Source organism: Mytilus trossulus, chromosome 10 (genome assembly GCF_036588685.1).
Source record: "Mytilus trossulus isolate FHL-02 chromosome 10, PNRI_Mtr1.1.1.hap1, whole genome shotgun sequence".
Lineage (NCBI taxonomy): Eukaryota > Metazoa > Mollusca > Bivalvia > Mytilida > Mytilidae > Mytilus > Mytilus trossulus.
In genome coordinates this window covers 22,291,297-22,311,422 of record NC_086382.1, presented here as the reverse complement: position 1 = coordinate 22,311,422, position 20,126 = coordinate 22,291,297, and the positions used below count along the sequence as shown (strand labels likewise).

At 31.4% G+C, this 20,126-nt stretch overlaps 1 protein-coding gene across 2 annotated transcripts; it reads left to right on the top strand.

Annotated features, from left to right (window-relative positions):
* The first annotated feature begins 2,276 nt into the window (after nucleotides 1-2,276).
* LOC134687060 (uncharacterized) lies at nucleotides 2,277-11,676 on the top strand. 2 transcript variants are annotated; one of them, XM_063547022.1, is made up of 4 exons: nucleotides 2,277-2,454; nucleotides 5,844-5,914; nucleotides 7,565-7,844; nucleotides 10,357-11,676. In XM_063547022.1, exons 3-4 carry the CDS (start codon nucleotides 7,618-7,620, stop codon nucleotides 10,730-10,732), a joined length of 603 nt encoding a protein of 200 aa, XP_063403092.1. In that variant the 5' UTR covers nucleotides 2,277-2,454; nucleotides 5,844-5,914; nucleotides 7,565-7,617; the 3' UTR covers nucleotides 10,733-11,676. The 2 variants fall into 2 exon arrangements, with proteins under 2 accessions (XP_063403092.1, XP_063403091.1); XM_063547021.1 differs by having other exon boundaries at nucleotides 2,277-2,488.
* The last annotated feature ends 8,450 nt before the right edge of the window (nucleotides 11,677-20,126 follow it).

The window sequence follows — 20,126 nt, the reverse complement described above, 5'->3', positions numbered from 1 at the left end:
GTCTAACCTGAACATGATTTTGTTGATATTATTCATATTTTATTTTTCGCATTTTAATGTATGCTTAGTTTGTACTTTTCTATATGATATTAAAATATTTACAACTGCATTATTCATGTCATTAAAGTATCAATTTACTGAAAAATAAGATTTATCAACGGCGACTCTTTCGTGTAGTTTCAATGGGTTTCTTGCTCTTCCAAGCGATATTCTTAAAATTTCAGCTTTCTGTAATATAAGTCACTCTCAGGTAAAAACAATTCATCGGTTGCCTTCTTTTTTGACTGGTTCACATTATGAATATGTTTACCTGTAAAATAGATTATTATAATTTCATGATTTTCGAAAATGTAAAAAATAAACACGATAAAATCGTGTCTATATGGTGAAATTCTAAATACTGGACAAATGAAGGCCGTACTTTAACCTATAATGGTTTACTTTTTGAATTGTTATTTGGATGGAGAGTTGTCTCATTGGCACTCACACCACATCTTCCTATATCTAAATGATTTACCCGCGTTGAACAAGTCAACAGTAGCAGTTTGGAGCAGTAAAACCTAAAATCACTTAATAAAACTAACAACAAAGCATTACTTTAAATAACACACTTAACTACACTAAATAATATTTTTAGTTAATAGGACACACTCAGTTTAGACAGTAACTTCCGTTTGATAAAAACTACAACTATCAACTTAAAAAAATTCTAAATTTACAATATTTATAAAGTATGCCCGATAAGAATTTTCCTGATATTCTCTCGTGAATTTTTTTTACGGTTGAAAAATATATACAGAATCGTTCGTTATCCCTAGCAAGGATGAAAATCATAATTCACTACAATTACATAATGCGAAAAACAAAACTATCCCTTCTAAGTATTGGAAAATTAAACAATGGAGTAGCAATTAATTGATTTAAGGGTTAATTGCATTCTAGGAAACTGACGGGCAGTTTGCTTACGTCAATGACATACTAGATGATATAATTTCAAAGAAAATGTAAATAGATCATTTCGTCCATTTTCACAATGTACATACTTGACGCACTCTAGACACCAATATATAAGGTAAGTCGTTGATTTGGCCCCTTGGATATAATCAAGTTATCGGTCGTCCCACTGTCTATATCACTCTGTTCAGCTCTTAATATTATTCCGTATCATGTCTTTGTGACGTCAAATACGTTGACCCGGCCTTACTAACTTTGACACGGACATATTAGCGACGTCATAATGTTTGAACCGACGTTAATAACTTTGACCCGAACTTATCAAGTCATCTTTTGTGTGCTGGTGAAGCAAAGAAAACGCTTCTGAAACACGCAAATACAGCCCGATAAATCGATTATCAGATTATCTGCATATTGATATTGTAAAATATCAGCTGCTTGACATTATATGAAGGCTTTTTGATCTCGTTCGCTACGCTAACTCGACAAAAAGCTTCATATTATGTCTCGCAGCTGATATTTTACGATATCAACATGTAGATAACCTGATAATCGGTACATATTATTTCTCCTCAATCGATTATATTTAAATAAATTTATAAATACTCATATAAACATTTTTATGTATAACGAAAATTTCTGTTACACAGCAACACAAATATTTCTTATCAATAACTTTTATTTGATTATCTGAGCATTTATTAAAAACAGTTTGACAATCACTTGAATTATCATGTCAGATTAATTGAGTTTTCTGAGTATAAAAGTATACAAAAAAACTCCAAAGCTAATTCAAATAGGAGATGTTCATAAAACATGTCCAATTTAATCGCTATCATTAAAGAGTATAAGTGACAAAAACTGACAAATTCCTAATTTGATACAGGCAATATTTGAAGAAAACGCAACTCAAACGCCGCCCCTTCAATTGCTTACACACATGCATCAACGAATGTTGTCTTTATTCTCTGTGAATTGTGAGACTTTCAGTTGTTTTGTAAACATCAAGGGTTACAATAAGTATTTACATTTTGTTAAAATTTGGAAGTGTCATCCTGCAAAAGAATATGAAATAAAATATGAGGAGATACCGTATATACAAAAAATCAGTTCATTTGCAGAGTCAACAATTTCTTAATTATCTCTCAAAACAGAAAAACTAATCTTCAGAATACCTAGAATTTGTGGGTTTTTTTTCTGAAAGTTAATCTGTTAAGATAATTATCTCCGTCAAATATTCATTCAGAAAATGTCGACATCTTGGTATGCCCCTACAGAGCTATTTTTTCGGTATTGATTTTTAGTGTCAAGGTTACACGACTTTCAGAAAATGTATATTAGTAAATAACACTAGCAACACATATCTATTTTACATTATAAGTTTTACTTGAATGAAATTAATTTCCTTGTTTTGTGTATACACAGGTATTTTAGTCATTTGATGTAATAGTAGGAAATTGATGTATTACCGACATGTAGGGTCAACAAGTAGCAAGATAAGTGAGTACACACAGAACTGAGACGTAAATATGAGGTAAGGAAATAGTTATAAGATCTGAAATATTGACTGACATACTTATTAAATTCAAATCAAGATCTATTTAAGTAACACATTTTAACAACATTTGAATGAAACGATATTATCAACAAGACAAACTTCAAGGGCTAATATGTATGCATATTTTCAGTTCGATAGGAAATCGAGAATTTAATTTACGAAAAGTTTCTACAATATGTATCAAATGATATGAAAGGCAACACAGTTAGACTGAAAAAGAATTTGAAAGCCAGGCTATGTTGGATTTGGTCAGAATTTTATTTTTTAATCGTTAAGTTATTGGAAGGGATAACAAATGTACAACGATCATGGCACTCAATGACTATATGGCAAGGTCAAACTTTCAATGTTTTCCATGCATTTCATTGGACTTCCCCCTTTTGAAATTGATTAGAGTTCAGTGTTTTCGTTTAATTTGTTTGAGGAATAAACCAGATACAGCTTATATGGGGAACTTTGGTTCAGTGGAATACATATAAGACAAATGAATACGATTCTTCTGTTTAATCTGTCTGAAAAATAAGGGGCATTACGGCCTGGTTTTGGCCAAGAAAATAAAATGTTTAATAAATTTATTCAAATTGGCCCATAATGTTTAGAAATGCATAGGGTCAAGAATATAAATGAAAAACATCAAAATGATTATGTGATGACGTCACAATTACATCGTAATATGTCCTGTTTTCACAAAAAAAAGAGGACAAATACAGAATTTATGCAGTTTTCTATCTTTATTTCTGTTGTGGAAACATTGTGTGCAGCCAAGAAACAACAAAATAATTTGACAGAAGCTTTATTATAAGTTTTGACAAACTCTCACTAAATATAAAGTTTTTCTTGGCTGCGCACATAATTTTCCAATCTAAAATATAAAAATTTGAAGAAAAACAAAGAAATCACAAAATTTTACAAAATATGCAAATCAAGTCATGATTTGTAGCCATTGTAACTTGTTCAATGTCCGAAATTGTTTTGTTTTTTCTGAATACCTTGTACCTTAGATGCTTTTCAGTAATTTAAAAATATGAATGATCACTTTTTTTTGGCAGTACTTTTTGGTCCAAGTAAGGGTCTTATTACCCCTTCCAATAAGACTATATATTTGGGAAATTAAAATGTTAAAAAGAGGCGTCAATAGAACGTCACCTATAATTAAAGGACAGTGTATTTCATGATTTTCAATATAAAAATTATAATTACCCTCAATGCATGATGAAAACATTGAATCATATATCATCAAAGAGTTTATCTTGGGTTGACTAAAAATGTATATCATCTTACTACCTATAAGAAAATGTTTCACTAGGCTAACGTTATCTGATCATAATCTGGATGGCAGGGTTGATTTTTAAAATTAAATTCGTAAACAGATTGATAATCAAAATGTAGTCTCTTGCTATAGATAAAAACTGAGTTATGTTTATATAGTAATGTCTTTGTTTGTCTTTTCCTGAATAAAAAAAAACACTAGAACAGTGATTTTGGATAAGACAATTTGGTCAAACCTTTGAAACTCTGGTAATTTTATAGGAAAGTTGCTACTCTAAGTTTTAATGAATTGTTCTTAGGGGTCTTTGTACTAAGCTGTTAGCTAAATATAAATTGTTGCAGTTTTTAAATGTTTAGATGAATTCTTACTGAAAAAGATAAATCAGGAAAGTGTTTCTGAATCCATAAAATGTTATTTTTATTTTAAAATGTGTTTTAAATAACTTGAATCTACAACTTTTAGAACGAAGGTTTAGTCATTAACACAATATTAAATCGGGTAAAACATATGGTCATCCTCAAGCTTTTGGACTGCAATCTGACAGGAAAGTCTGTTTGACTGTACAGGATCTATAATCTTACTTAATAAACAAAACAATACAAAAACTAAAATCACATCATTAACTCTAAGGAAAATTCAAAAAGGAATGTTTCTAATCTGATGAAAGAATCAAAGCTCAAAAACATCAAACGTATGGATAATAACTGTTATATTCCTGACTTGGTAAAGACATTTGCTTATGTAAAAAAAGGTGGATTAATAAGTTATCAAAGGTACCAGGATTATAAACCTGGTTTTAAAGCAAGCTAAACTTCTCATTGTATGACAGTCGCATTAAATTCCATTATTGATGATACATGTACAAAGAATGTATGTAAAACTGTTGTTCGAAAATATTGAAAATATTACAGGGTTGGAAATGTTATGAACTTTAAGATTTACCTACTGTTCATTTGATCAAAATTGTCGTACGATTCATTGTTTTCTTAAAGGATTTTTTTTTCATTTTCGATTGATCAATTTTTGCTATCGTTTTCAAAATTACAAAGGCAAGAATGATACTGAAAATAGCGTAACGTCAGCTTAATGTCTAACACGTCAAAAGTCAAAGTCTTCACTTATGAGTTTTTATGTTTGAATAACAAGTTGCCGGCACCATAAAATAATTCTACTTCTAGCAAAATTTATCAGCATAAACAAGATATACACACAAAGCAAACATTATCAAAATCCAAAATTATATCGTCCTTGAATTACATTATATCCATTCTATGTTTTCATTTATAATGTCCTTTGTACAAATCAAATAGGGTTTCTCCATATAAATGCAGGTGAGTGCTTCAAGTTCTTTAAAGCCTCTATTCATTGTAAACATATTTCATTTTTCGTTATCACTTGTGTCCATATTGGTTTATTCCAAAGGTTTTTTAAACGTAAAAGAGCTTCTTCAATTGTAATTAAAAAACCAATAGTCCTAATAAGAGTTTCGAATAGATGACAAAAAGACGAAAAGATGAACACTGAAAGTAAGATTTGATAATAGTTTTCCAGGTACCAGGTTTATAATTTTATACGCCAGACGCGCGTTTCGTCTACATAAGTCTCATCAGTGACGCTCAGATCAAAAAAGTTAAAAAGCTAATCAAGTATAAAGTTGAAGAGCATTGAGGACCCATTTTTTTTTTTGAATTGTGCCAAATACTGCTAAGGTTATCTATGCTTGGAATAAGAAAGTCCTTAGTATTTTGAAAAATTCAGACTTTTGTAAACAGGAAATTTATAAAAATGAGCATATAATTGATATTCATGTCAAAACCGAAGTGTTGACTACTGGGCAGGTGATACCCTCGGGGACCAAAATATAATAAAATTCAGCTGTTCAAGTGACATTGATCCGTAGTGTTTCTTCTGCTGTCATGTGTTGTTGAATGGCAAAACCGTTGATCGCCACAACCTAATAGAAAAAGAGCTCTTTTGTTGTCTCATGTATACTCTATGTCCATACTAAATTTATTATCTAATGAGAAAAATAAAATATAATTATAATCGTGTACCTTGCAGAAAGCCACACATTGGGTGTTGACTATGTTTGTCTATGGGTAGCGGTCTCGCAGCAAAGAAAATCGATCAAGGTAAGTGAAGTATAAAATATATTCCTTAGAAATGTAAGCACAAAAGTAATGTATTACAGAAAAGAAAGTGAGTCTACAATCTGGAGCAGATGTCAACGTCTCTCTGTTTTCTCAAACACTTCTCTAATGTTTTCCTTTTGAAACTTAAAATTCATATTTCAGAAACAAAACACTTAATTGCGAACTATTTCCGTAATGTATACATAGAAAAAAATCATATAATAAATCAAAGGATTGCGTCTCATTCAATATATTTTGGTTTCAAAGTAAATTTTTCATCAAAACTTTATGTGTTTCACATGGTTGAAGATTATGCATCTCATGGGATTGTGGCGTTCGTTAAACAAACACAATTTTGACTTTAATGCGTCTTTATCTACAAGTAGTTGCAGCTATACTGTATGTTTGGATTATGAAGGTATTCAAATCATTAGCCAACAAAATGATTTTTAATGTATTTAATTTCAATCTTTAGTGAGATTGTCTAAGTACTTGTTGTTCTTATACTTGCTGAAAACCCAATGCTTGTGACATTATTAGGTCGGATGATGATCAAGTGTTCTTGAAGTTTTGTTGGGTTTTTGGGATTAGTGTTATCTTCAGTCATTGGTTTTTTTTCTTATTTTGTCCCAAATATGATATTTCTTATACAGTGGTATTATCCATTCAAGTCCAGTAACCATATATGTAATCTTGAACTTGAAAGTCACATTTTGAAGTTCTTGTTTCAAATAATAAGTGTTTACAATAATTTTTACAATGAACCTCATTTCGTTTGGGTAATGATCAACATACGGCTTTCAAAATGTATAATCCAGGAATGTCTCCTTTCATTATCTGGTGTTTTCAAAATTAGCCACACGAAACGACTGCTTCATTTCATCTTATTTTTTGAAACAGTTATAGCTCCGGCTTTACATTTTAATGATACCATTTCCCAAAACCCGTGAAAAAGGAAAAGTGCTTATTTACTTCATTGATCGTTTTTCTTCACTTCGAAACTTCATCCCGTGTAAAACATATTCAACATTCCATTTGTTGTTTTCTTAACTTTGAGGTTCTCTTGTGATAAAGTGACCGACGAACTGTCTAAGAATAAGTCTGAAAAAGCTTGGGCTGAAATTCAGGTTAATCATTTATATTTACTGAATGAATGAAGAAGAATGATGAAGTTATTCAGAAATGAAAACAACCCGTTATGCATTTATTACGTTCGAAGAGCTTTTTCGGGAACTGTCAAAACCGATAATTTGAAACTCAGTTATGTATACGAATCGAAGCAGTTGAAAGGCTATAAACTAAAAAGAATTAAAAATAAAGCCGATTTCGCCAAGAATTTCAAAATTTATGAACGGACGAATTTTGGAAGGTTTGTTATTTATTAGGTCAGTATCGAAGTACTTATAACTGAACTGATGATAGCCTAGACCAAGTGCTGTAAAACATGAAAACAACACTTTATAAAATTCTTTATAAAATTAATGTCATGTGTCCGAAGCATTTTTTCTGGATTTTCCATCATTAGGAACGCTAAAATAATCTCAGCTTAAAGTAACCTTTGTTGCATGTTTTGCAAATTGAGTTGTTCTTATTTTATTTTGCATTCATCTGATTTTCAAAATTTCAGTTTAATTCTATTAACAATTTTAGATGTTTAATGATACAGACACGAAACATAGATATGTTTCAATGAATGAAAACTAATGGCAGAAGAAACTTTTTCCGAGAGAGCAAGTGTGTTGATAATTGGTGATTTTAATGTGGGTAAAAGTACTTTAATCAATTATCAACGGACAGGAAAATTTGTTGATACTATTATTCCTACGATGGAAATTGAACCAAGTACAATAAGTGTTCCTGTGGATGGTACAAAATTGAGTATAACTGTGAAAGACTCTCCGGGCATGAAAAAGGATTCAATAAAATACGGGTGAGTTAAAAAAAAAAGATTCCAAGTGTAAATGTGCCTGTTGTATTGTGTTTCTTTCTTCTTACTGTTACTTTATTATTTGTTAACAGAAGGAATAAAAGTTAAAAAAAAAAGTCGTGTTTATATGAGATTGGAACCAGTATAGTTATATAGAAATTGAAAAACAGTGAAAATAATCAAAATTATAAGATCTACCCAAATGGTACAAAACGGATAAAAATGGGTTCCCATGAAAGGTGTATGGCCTTAAATGACATTATGCCCTCGTATAAGTTTTAAAAGATATTCACTTCTGAAACTTATCAACCAATATCAACCAAATGACGGAAGAATTATCATGATAGCATATAGTTGAAAGTTTTTGGGTTTATTTCATTCTGTCAGACAAAAAAAAATGACTGCCATTGTTTTTAGGTGAACAAAATTTGGGTTTAATGCGTTGATTGTTTTATATATTAAAAAAACATAATATTAAGAAAATCTGACAGGTGGGCAAATTTAGAATATCAATATTCAAATACTTCCATCTTCACTATACTTATAAAACAACAATCCTGAACATGGTATATGAGTAATTGACATTAAATGGCAACTTTTTTACAAATTTTCCTGTTTTTGTAAGCCCTGAAAATTATATCAGATTCGTAACAACTGTTAAAACGTTAACATGATCAACAATACCACACCAACAAAAGTCTCAATAACTTAGAAACCGTGGGACGACATCTTTGAGAGGTAAAGTTCTTATATGACGATTTTCGTCGACGAATAAAAAAACATTCTGAAACTGTTAAGTATATATAAAAATGTAAGGAACAAAAAGCAGTTTATGATCGACAAAACTTCAGGCGGTTAATTCCACGGTATGACAACTTACGGAGTTATAGTTCTCAAATTGGTGACTTTTGAAAAATGTTAGTGTTTTTCCGTTTTTTGCAAGTATAAAGACAAGAACTGTTAACAGCAAAATTTACCAAAATGATCCAACCCTTTGGATTAGTCCTACTAGAGTTCTTGTGCTTAAATTATTTTCGTTAATTATCTTATAAACTTTGATATATAAGTAGAAACTGGATATATCTAAATTGATCAGCGAAAACTCCAAAAATATCAAATGATTGAAACCATTGCATGACTTTAAAACAAATGTAGGGATAGACTGTTTTACCTTTCTCTGTCCGTCCGTCCATCAATCCATCGTCCATCCATCCGTCCATCCGTCACATGAATATTTTTGGTCGCATCTTTCTCAGGAACTACAAAACATGATTTATGAAATTTGGATTCATGGTTTATATAAGTCAGGAATACCATGTGATGCGTTTTCAGATTCATCACTCAACAAGTTCATGTTTACCGAACACTTGTATCATTTTACACATGATAGCCAAGTTGAATTGTTTGTCACTGTTTTTCTAAGGAACTACATTACAAAGACTTCTAAGATTTAGTTTCAGAGTTAAAAAAAAAGTCAGCATTACCGTCTGGTGCGTTATCAGATTCATCACATAACAATTGCCTGTTTACCAACCACTTGAATCATTTTACGTATGGCAGCCAAGTTGAAAATTTTCGTCACACTTTTCGCAGGAACTACAATACAATGACTTCTGAAATTTAGTTTCAGAGTTTATATGAGTCAGCTTTACCGTGTGATGCATTTTCAGATTCATAACTCAACAACTTCTTGTTTACCGAACATTTGTATCATTTTATACATGATAGTCAAGTTGAAAATTCGTCACGCTTTTTCTCATGATCTACAATACAAGGACTTCTAAAATTTGGTTTCATGGTTTGTTTAAGTCAGCTATACCGTGTGATTCATGTTCAGATTCATCCTTCAATAACCTCCTGTTTACAGAAATATCAAGGCGAGGTATCATCAGTGAGCAGTGGCTCTCCATTTTACTTCTTTGTTTATCTTAACAAAATTTATTAACAAATACAAACAGTACACTGCAACAATTATCAGGACTGGAAGATTAACGTATCTGATTACAATAAAGGAGAAAAATAATATAATACATGTCAAGAGGGCAAGCGATTCCGGCTCTAGTGGGTTTCTGGTTTAATATGCTGTTGTAAGATGTATTTTTTCTTCCGTTTTCTAAAACAAAAATATACAAGAGAATTACGTGGCAACATAAAACAAGATAAATTTACCTTTTTTTTTTATTAACTTTTACAATTAAATTACGTACGAAAAACTCAGTTTTAAAAGACATTTGTCAACACATGTATACATGTATATAAAAAAAGATGAAATATGTCATACCAACTTCAAAATGTCACCTATTTTAAAAACATAAAAAAAATGGTCACTACAGAAAATTGTTATCAACAATCAGAACTTTTAAGAATACCGTGTTGATAGACAATTAAAAAAAAGGAAACCATATTGCTTACGTATGTATAAAATAATGTATTCAAACAATTAAATTGTCAACCGTTTAAAAGTATACGTGAATAACGATATTATGAAAACTGCAAAATTATTTTTCAATTTCAGCCGATATGTGTTTCCAGAATTTCAAAAATGTGCAGTAATCTTATTTGTCTATGACAAGACATACAGACCAAGCTTTGATTTGATTAAAGACTTAAAACAAAATGTAGACGAATTAATAAATCGCCGTATGGAGTATATTCTTGTCGGAAATAAATGTGACCAAACAACTAAAGAGAAGGTTACTCTTAAGGATGGTGAAGATAGATGTTCTGAATTAAACATGGATTTATTTATTGAAATATCGGCAAAAGAAGGTAAAAATGTAGAAGAACTCTTTCGGGAAGCTGCTTTGCGCTTAAAAGGCATGGAGTTTCAATTTGGATCAACAAAAGTACTACATAAAAGTGAAAGATCTTCCGATAGCTGCGGATGTTAATAAAAAAGGTTGTGAGCACCACAGTTTGTACAAAACGAGTGCAATACGAACAATAAAAATACCATGAGTGAGCTCGTTTGCACTGGAAGGCTTTGAAGTTCCTGATTAACTTCAATAATATTCAAAGAAGTTCATATTGAAATTAAAGAAAAGTGTTAATGGGTCACAATTTGACATTATACATGTTATTTGATAAAAACAAAAACGTAAGGGTATAAGTAGAAATACCCGACCAACCTTATTCATTGTAATTATTTACAACATTTTCAAAATCAAATAGCAAATTATCTAATCAAAACGCCATTATGTTAAAAGTCCCTCGTATGCATATGAGTATCTACATGCCAGTTAATTTTAAGATTTTTATTTAGCCGGCTCAAAACGTAATGGTCTATTCATCATAAAAAAAAACGTAAATAGGGTCACTTGCATGTTAAATGTATTCCATATGATATTTTGATGGATTGCGGCTGATTCGATGCAACAAAAACTTGTCTGCGTATTCACTGTGTGTTCTGATCATTATTTAATGCAGATCATTCATTTTCTATTCAAATGCTATAATTAATTTTATAGAACAGTTACGATGATACAAAAAAAACAAGTCATAAAAAGGAGTGTAAATTAATTACATACTGTAATCTATTGGTTGTGGTTAAGTCCGACAACGTACAACGGGGACAGAATGTCATTGTAAACTTTTCTGTGGATTTAGAAAGTTTTCAAAGCCCCTAGTATCAATTTCCTATAACATGTATAATGCAAATAGACCGTTCATTTGATATTTGTTCCACTGTTTAATTTTACCATGACAAGAAGTCAGAGTGTTTGGTAGTTGCCTTATTTAGATGATATATATTTTCTAATTTAGTAAATAGTGGTTATCATTCCTGGCTATGATTCTTAAGGATCCTGTACATTTTTTAACTATTCAAAAAATTTATAAGAGTATAACAAGAAAAAAGTTAAAATCATGATAGAAGAAAGACTGACATATTAAGGTACAAAGAGAAAAAAAAACAGACATTAATTCTGCACACAGTAAACATGATATTTAAATCTTGAAATTCCTGCTCTAAATGTGTTTTTATCAAAGAGTAGATACCAACCGACACAAAAATGAACAACTATTGGTCAACATACCGCCTTCAACAATGAGCAAAGCCCATACCGCATAGTCAGCTATAAAACACACCGAAATGACAAATAAACACTTCCAACGAGAAAACTAACGGTCTTATTTATGCATAAAATAGTGAACAAAAAAATGTATATAACCATTGAATTACACGCTTCTGGCTTCGGACATGCACATACAGATTATGGCGAGATTAACATGTAAGCGGGCACCCAACCTGTCCCTAATATCTAAAACCAGTTGCTATGAAATATGTTTAAAGGAATCCTTAGGTAAAAAAGTAACTTGAACAAAACCACACTTTTTGTGCAAATGTCGTTAATGGATATGAAATGATTTCCGTAGATGTTTAGGTGTATTATGAAAATTCATAAAGGGTTTCGTGGGATTACCGATTCCATCGAAAATTGAACCCATTTATCAATCCAGTACAGGAGTGTATAATAATCAAACATTTTCTTTAGATTTTTCTTTTCTTGAGATGGAATATGACAATATCTAAAAAATTATTTCAAATTTGTCATGTAAAAAATAATAATCACAGACTGTTGGTAATTGGTAAAAGATAAGTCCGTATGTCAATTGAAATATATATATAAAATTCGATGGAGGATTGAAGTGTAACACACTTTTACCTCAGACTGTATCTACAAAATTCTGTTTATATCAGTAAAATACGGGAAAATTAAATATATAAATTCATCATTATGCTCTGGATAGTTACTCTTTTGAAAATAAAAGCTTCTGTCCAACTTTCATAAAATTTCATGAAGGTTTAACAAAGTAATTGATATTCAAAAAAACTGTATCCATACTGAACCCCCGACGAAACCTATAGCTAGGATCGCTATTTCTTGCTTTTGAGACATAAATGTCGCAGGATCGGCTAAAGTTCAAAGCACATCGATTCTCAGCTGATTATAAATTGCTTTAAACAAAAGGAAAGTAAGAAGAATAATACAAATTGTGACTTAGATGAGAGAGTTATCTATTAAACAGTAGAATAACTATTTGTTAATACAAATAAAAATATACTATACCACGTTATTAAGATGATAAACAACCTTGAACTGAATTTTAATGTGCGTATTGTTAAGCGTTTACTTTTCTACATTGGCTAGAGGTATAGGGGGAGGGTTGAGATCTCATAAACATGTTTAACCCGCCGCAATTTTGCGCCTGTCTCAAGTCAGGAGCTTCTGGCCTTTGTTAGTCTTGTACGATTTTTAATTTTAGGTTCTTGTGTATAATTCGGAGTTTAGTACGACGTCCATTATCACTGTACTAGTATACATATTTTTTCAGGGGCCAGCTGAAGGACACATACGGGTGCGGGAGTTTCTCGCTACATTTGAGACCCATTGGTGGCCTACGGCTGTTGTCTGCTCTCTCTAGGGTCGGGTTGTTGTCGCTTTGACACATTCCCCATTTCCTTTCTCAATTTTACTTAATACTCAGAATCTATACTCCAAGACCATCGTGTATAATTTGTGAAGTTTATACAAAATGTATATCAACAAGGTCTTGGTAACTTCCGATGAACTTTTCGAAAGCATACTGATTTTTTTGTTTCCGTTCTGTATATTAAGTTTACCTCAACCAAATTTTATGAAAATTATACACATATATGCTTATTACCACAACATGCAGATCAAGTTTGACCGTCACTTTAACTGTTCTAGAGTTCTGTCCGATAACAAATGGAAAAATTGCTGATTTTCATTTCCGCTCTCTTACTTTAGTGTGCCTCAATCAAATGTTATGAAACTTATACACAATGCTCATAACCACAAAATGCAGGTCAAGTTTGCATTTGGTTAACCATTTGGAACTCTTGGTTTAATAGCTACCTTGTGAGCAACAATCCTCTATCAGGGAAATTATTATAGGAAACACAAGGTGGGAATACCGTATCAATTGAAAGATAAATACTCCGTATGCTACATAGAAATGGCAAGTTCACAATTGGGAAGCTAAATTCATCTCTTTTGTCGTAAAGTTTTGTTTTCAACCGACCCTCATTGTCAACTTCTAAATATAAGTCAATATATGAGGGAGACTTAACTGTATCTGTATTATAAAGGTGCAGATTCCTACCTATTTAAAACGTTTAATCCCGATGCATTTGTTTGTACCTGTCCCAAGTCAGGAATCTGACGTTCAGTAGTTGTCGTTTGTTGATGTGGTTTAGACATGTTTCTCTTTCTCGTTTCTACTATAATGCTAGTAGAATAGACCGTTGAATGGTTTTATACGTCTAGTAATTTGGAGACCCTACATAGCTTGTTTTTCGGTGTGCTACGGATCAGTGTTGAAGACCATACTTTGACCTACTAGTATAATGGTTTATTTTTACAAATTGTGACTTGTATGAGAGAGTTGTCTCATTGGCACTCATACCACATCTTTTGATATCTAAGCACTCATCATAAAGTGGAAACTGTCACCACAAAAGTAGAAGGTATCATTTGATCAATTACAGCCAGTGGCGGATCTAGAAATTTCATATGTGATTCCCTATAAAACCAAAATTTATCAAAGAAAAGGGGGCAGGCCCCCAGCCCCCTCTAAATCCGACAGCTGGCTTGAATTCTTAACGAAATATTCAGCGTCCGAGTTGTTAAAGCGGTATGGGATTTGCTCATTGTTGAAGGCCGTACGATGACCTAAAGTTGTTTATGTCTATGTCATGTTGGTCTCTTGTGGACAGTTGTCTCATTGGCAATCATACCACATCTTCTTTTTAATATTAAATTCCCAACGGAAATTGTTGCAATTTCTGAATAGATTTTGAAAGTATATGGTGGTTTCAAAGGCAGATCTTTATGTTGGTGTTTGAGTTGTGTTTCGAATGCATGCTTGAATTTCTATATGCATAATAATATTTGAGTTTACATTTAAAGGGGTTTAGTAATTTGGACCCAACATGTTGGGTATACCCGTATCATGTCAACAACTGGTTTTAGAATAAATGTGAATAAACCTGGGTATTAGCTTTGTGCTAGACTGACATGTTGATCCAGATTTTTAACAATCTAGCTTGCAAGGTCATAGGGTTCAAACAGTCCTCAGTAAACCTACACAGACACAGTCTTTGCTCTTACTGCCTCATACATGCTTAGTGGAGTAGCAAAACAGATAAAACTTTATATAGTCTTTGGTTTGACCAGGCTGGACTTACAACCCATAACCTCTCGCATTTAGGCGAACACGCTACATATGACCAGCAAGGCGATGGACAAAACAAGATGAAGGGTATATCGAATGTCACTGTGACAACAACCATGCAAAAAAGCCAAATGACACTAAACAGTTTAAAAAAGAGTCAAGCACATAGTGTTCAAAGCTGCAACATGTGCAAATGATACGAACCCAGGGGTCGAACTCTGAACAATTGGGGCCAGTATGGACACATTCAAACTTGTTACAGCTCTGAATATGGATTGTGATTAAATATTTGACGCAGCATAGGTTACTGCCACAGAATGATTGTGGTCTAATGATCTTAAAAAAAAATAATTACCTATTATCCATTATCCAAAATCTAAATACATGGATTGAATCAGCATATCAAAGAACCCCAATAATTTCGACAAAGTTTAATTTTGGACCTTAATGACCTCAATGTGGACCAATTTGATAACGAGACCCAAAAATCAAAATACATGGTTAGATTTAGCATATCAAAGAACCACATATAGTCTAATTTTGTAGAAATCAAACAAAGTACCCCAATTTGGACCAACTTGAAAACTGGGCTCATAATCAAAAATCTAAATACATGACTTTGTTTAAATTCAGCATATCAATAAACCCCAAGAATTCATTTTTTGTAAAAATCAAACTATGTTTCATTTTGGACCCTTTGGACCTTAATGTAGACCAATTTGAAAACAGGACCAATATTTAAAATATAAAAACAGTCAAAGAACATTAATAATTAAATTTTTGATGAAATCGAACAAAGTTTAATTTTGAACCCTTTGAACCTTAATTTATTGTCTGGAAACTTGACACTTTAAGTATTTCGAGCCCCTTGATCCTTAACTGTTGGGACCATAACCCCCAAAATCAATCCCAAGCATCCTTTTGTGGTTTCAAACCTTGTGTTTAACTTTAAATTGCATAGAGATCCATTGACTTAAACTTAAGTTATTGTCCTGAAACTAAGTGTCTTTGGACAACGCTGATGAAGAAAATGACGTGATACTAATATACAAACACAAAATTGGTTTGCGGTTGTATTAAAAGACTGCAAAGATCTTAATGACAATAACATTAAGATATGACTTCATCTGCAGTAAATTCAGAAAGCATTCATTATATATGGAACTGGATAAACTATTGACACATTCAGAGCCGCCGGTGTCATGTTGTTTAGACACCTATTGTTAAAGACTTGTATGCTGACCTTTAGATATATTCTGGTTATTCTTAATTCATATTTTTAAGTGGATACCAATTGTCATGGATCTGACTTTTTTTTTTTTTTTATTTCTTTGTTTTGCTAAGTCTGCATACATTTGAATTTGTGGTTTAAATATACCCACAAAATCCAGGAAAATTGATATCTTTCAAAACTAGAGGCTCTCAAGAGCCTGTTTTGCTCAACTGACTCTTCTTTGGTTTTTGAAATCATATTAAAAAAGATAAAATTTGGCTACAAAGTTACAAAACTTGGTCAGCACCTCATAAGGAACATTCATGCCATGTTTGGTTTCATTCCATTCAGTGGTTCTCTAAAAGAAGTCATTTGTATGCATTTCCCATAGGGTCCTATGTTAAATAAGTTCCCCACTGGCAGCCATCTTGGATGATGGATCGGCTACTAAGTAACAACACTTGGTCAGCACCTCATTAGGCACATTCATGCCATGTTTGGTTTCATTCAATTCAGTAGTTCTCTAAAAGAAGTCATTTGTATGCATTTCCCGTAGGGTCCTATGTTAAACTAAGTCCCCTGCTGGCGGCCATCTTGGATGATGGATTGGCTACAAAGTAACAACACTTGGTCAGCACCTCATAAGGAACATTTATGCCATGTTTGGTTTCATTCCATTCAAAAGTTCTCTAAAAGAAATCATGTGTATGCATTTCCCATAGGGTCCTATATCAAACTTAGTCCCCTGCTGGGGGCCATCTAGGATGATGGATCGACTACGAAGTAACAACACTTGGTCAGCATCTCATAAGGAACATTCATGCCATGTTTGGTTTCATTCCATTCAGTGGTTCAAAATGTAAAATGTTAACGACGATGGACGACGGACGCCAAGTGATGAGAAAAGCTCACTTGGCCCTTCGGGCCAGGGGGCTAAAAATGTGTATCATGTGGATGTTTTCTCATAAATGTATAAAACATTGCTGTACTCCTTTAATTTAAATGTTATCAAATGTGTCAGTGATAGGATTTCAGAAATAGCTTAAAACAAATACAAACAGAATTCATAATGTGAGTTCTAATAAATACAAAACCAATAACATTTCATTATTGCATAATTTTATTTAAAATATAGCATCATCAAACTTTTCTAGTTTAAAGTAATCTTTTAAATAAGTTATACAACTTTTACTATGGAAACAGAAAAGTGAAAAAAAGCATTATTTCAAAAGTTACAATTAAAACTTATAAAAAAATATTGCAAGGGTTCTGCTGAACCCAGTGTCTGCCTACTTTAGCTGTAAATCGCAGTCTCAACAAAAATGAGGAAAAAATTCAATAAAAATATTTCTTGATACTATCTTTTGATTGTACAAAGCTTCTGTCCAAGTTTGGTAAAAATTCAGGATAGTTTATGAATCTAATAAATGTTTTAAAAACTTTAACTGCTGACAGTATGTAATGTTAACGGAAATAAAAAATAGGTCAATTTATTAGTAAAATACAGATACACAGGAACAAAATTTTAACAAAATTTCCATCTAGATACTAGCTTTTGATCATTAAAAAATCTTCTGTACAAGTTTGGTAGAAATTAAAAATAGAATAAGAAAGTTATGAAAAATTTTAAAAACTTTAACCAGAGTGGAAGTGTTGTTTCCTGGCAGAAAATCTAAGTCAATTTAAAAGTAAAATAAAGAAAAAATGGAATTTTATTATTACAAAATTTACTTCTAGATACTATCTTATGATCATTAACAAGCTTCTGTCTAAGTTTGGTAGAAATCCAGCATAGTTTAAGACTAATTAAAATTTCAAAAACTTGAACCAGAGAGTAAATATTTGTGGACGCCACCACCGACGACGACGCCTATGGAATGTAGGATCGCTATGTCTTGCTTTTTCTACTAAAGTCAAAGGCTTGACAAAAAGGAAAACCTGTGTCTCAGCTAAATTTGTATAACTTTTTTTATTTATGTATTTTAAGACTATTATATGTCCACAATTTAAAAACTTCCTCAATATCTACCTTTTTTCTCCCTCTTAAACAAGTGAATGCATGCCTGCTTAATGTTAGACAATTGATGATAAAATACAACAATAAAATAAAAAAATGCTTTAGCCACACATAAAATTAAATAAAACTCACATCATCAAAAATAATATTTGGAATGGTTTTTAAAAGGGATTCTTTGAGTCAAATCGGTTAACAAAATAGATCATGTATAACATATACCTATGTATATATATTTATATTTCTTATCAGCATAAGATTTCCCTTGGATGGGGTGCATGTACTTGATGAAACTAGTTTTCTAGAGAAATATTGCTTAAATTTACAAAATATAATCATTATGAATTTTACAAAACTGATTTATATTGAAAAAAAATCAGTAGAAAATTAAAGGCACTGGATGATACAACAATGAAAATTTAAAATTACTACATGACTGTGAATTCATTATTATTCATTGAAATTAAATGTTCAACAAAATTTCCTGTAGTTTTCCTTAATCCATGAAAATTGGTACCCACGAAAATACATGAATCCACAATAAGTTAAAAAGAAAACATGACAACACTCTGCCAAAAAACAAAAACTATGAAAATACAAAACACTATATAGCAATCTAAATATTGAGCAACACAAACCCTACTAAAAACATTTCAGGTGCTCTTAAGTAGGCTCGCAGGTATAAGATTTTCAGAAAAAAAATAAACATTAAATTTTCATTACAAATTTTTTTTATTACCTTTAGTAGTTGTTACTTTATCATATGGTACAAAAATCATTCCAAAAAATCAATATGTGTTGGCCCCAGGTGACTTAAAATGTAAATATCATTGAAAAAGCTCCAAATTATCTCCCTTTGGTGCAAAAATGCCACTTTTGGCATTAAAGTTGAAATATCTTTTTTAACTCATCAGTGACCTATATTTTTTATTGTTGTTTTCAAATAAGCTGTACATCAACTAAATAATTGTAAATTTAAGCGATTTCTGTAATTTAGTTATTTTTTTATTTTGATATTACCAATATTTCTCCTATTAGTTCAACAGAAAAAAAGAACATTAACAAAAATATATGCTTCTTTTGAAGGCAGATTGTGAGCGCAATTGAACGGTGACCCCAATTTTTTTATTTCATTTTTCTATGCAGTATAAGGTAAAGTTCATTTATAGAAAAATATAGAGAAATCCTATATTAAATAAAAAATTTGATATAGACCTGCTAGCCCCCTTAAAAAGATTCTACTTGTGAAATTACAATATTTTAATTGAAAAGACATAACCAAATTGAATGAGACAATATTGTACAATTTCAAAGAAATTATGAAAACAATAAAAATATGTAGAAATAAATATAACATTAAATATGTACAACAGTATACACAATGTATTCCAGATTTCTATCTTCTACAATATATTGCATTACATATAAAATGTCAAACCTTTCCAGCCTATAATGCATGAATACTGTGTCCCTGTTCCTGCAAGCACTTTTCTGGGCTACTCTTATTGTTGATGACAAGTATGAATTTTTAACATGAACGAAATAAGAAGTTTTATCATTCTATTGTATAACATCTCTTATAACTTTTCAGTTGAATAATTATAACTAGTCCTTCACAGTAAAATGTGATATATATTAAATTTCATGTGCATCAAACTTCTAAGTTTTCTTCTTCACAGAAAATTTCATTGAACTTTCATTTATTTTCAGATAATAAAATTCAAATGTTATTATTTTCTTAGGAAACAGGGATGCCATATTCCATGATTTTTAAGCTGTTGGAAAGGTGATGTATTACTTAATCATTCTTACAACAATACTTACTAGCAAAAAAAGCTACAACAGTCATAGGTCAAAAGTC

Coding starts and splice junctions, on each gene's coding strand:
- LOC134687060 (XM_063547022.1), top strand. CDS start 7,618: ATGGCAGAAGAAACTTTTTCCGAGAGAGCAAGTGTGTTGATAATTGGT. Junction 7,845..10,356: donor AAGGATTCAATAAAATACGG/GTGAGTTAAAAA, acceptor TTTCAATTTCAG/CCGATATGTGTTTCCAGAAT.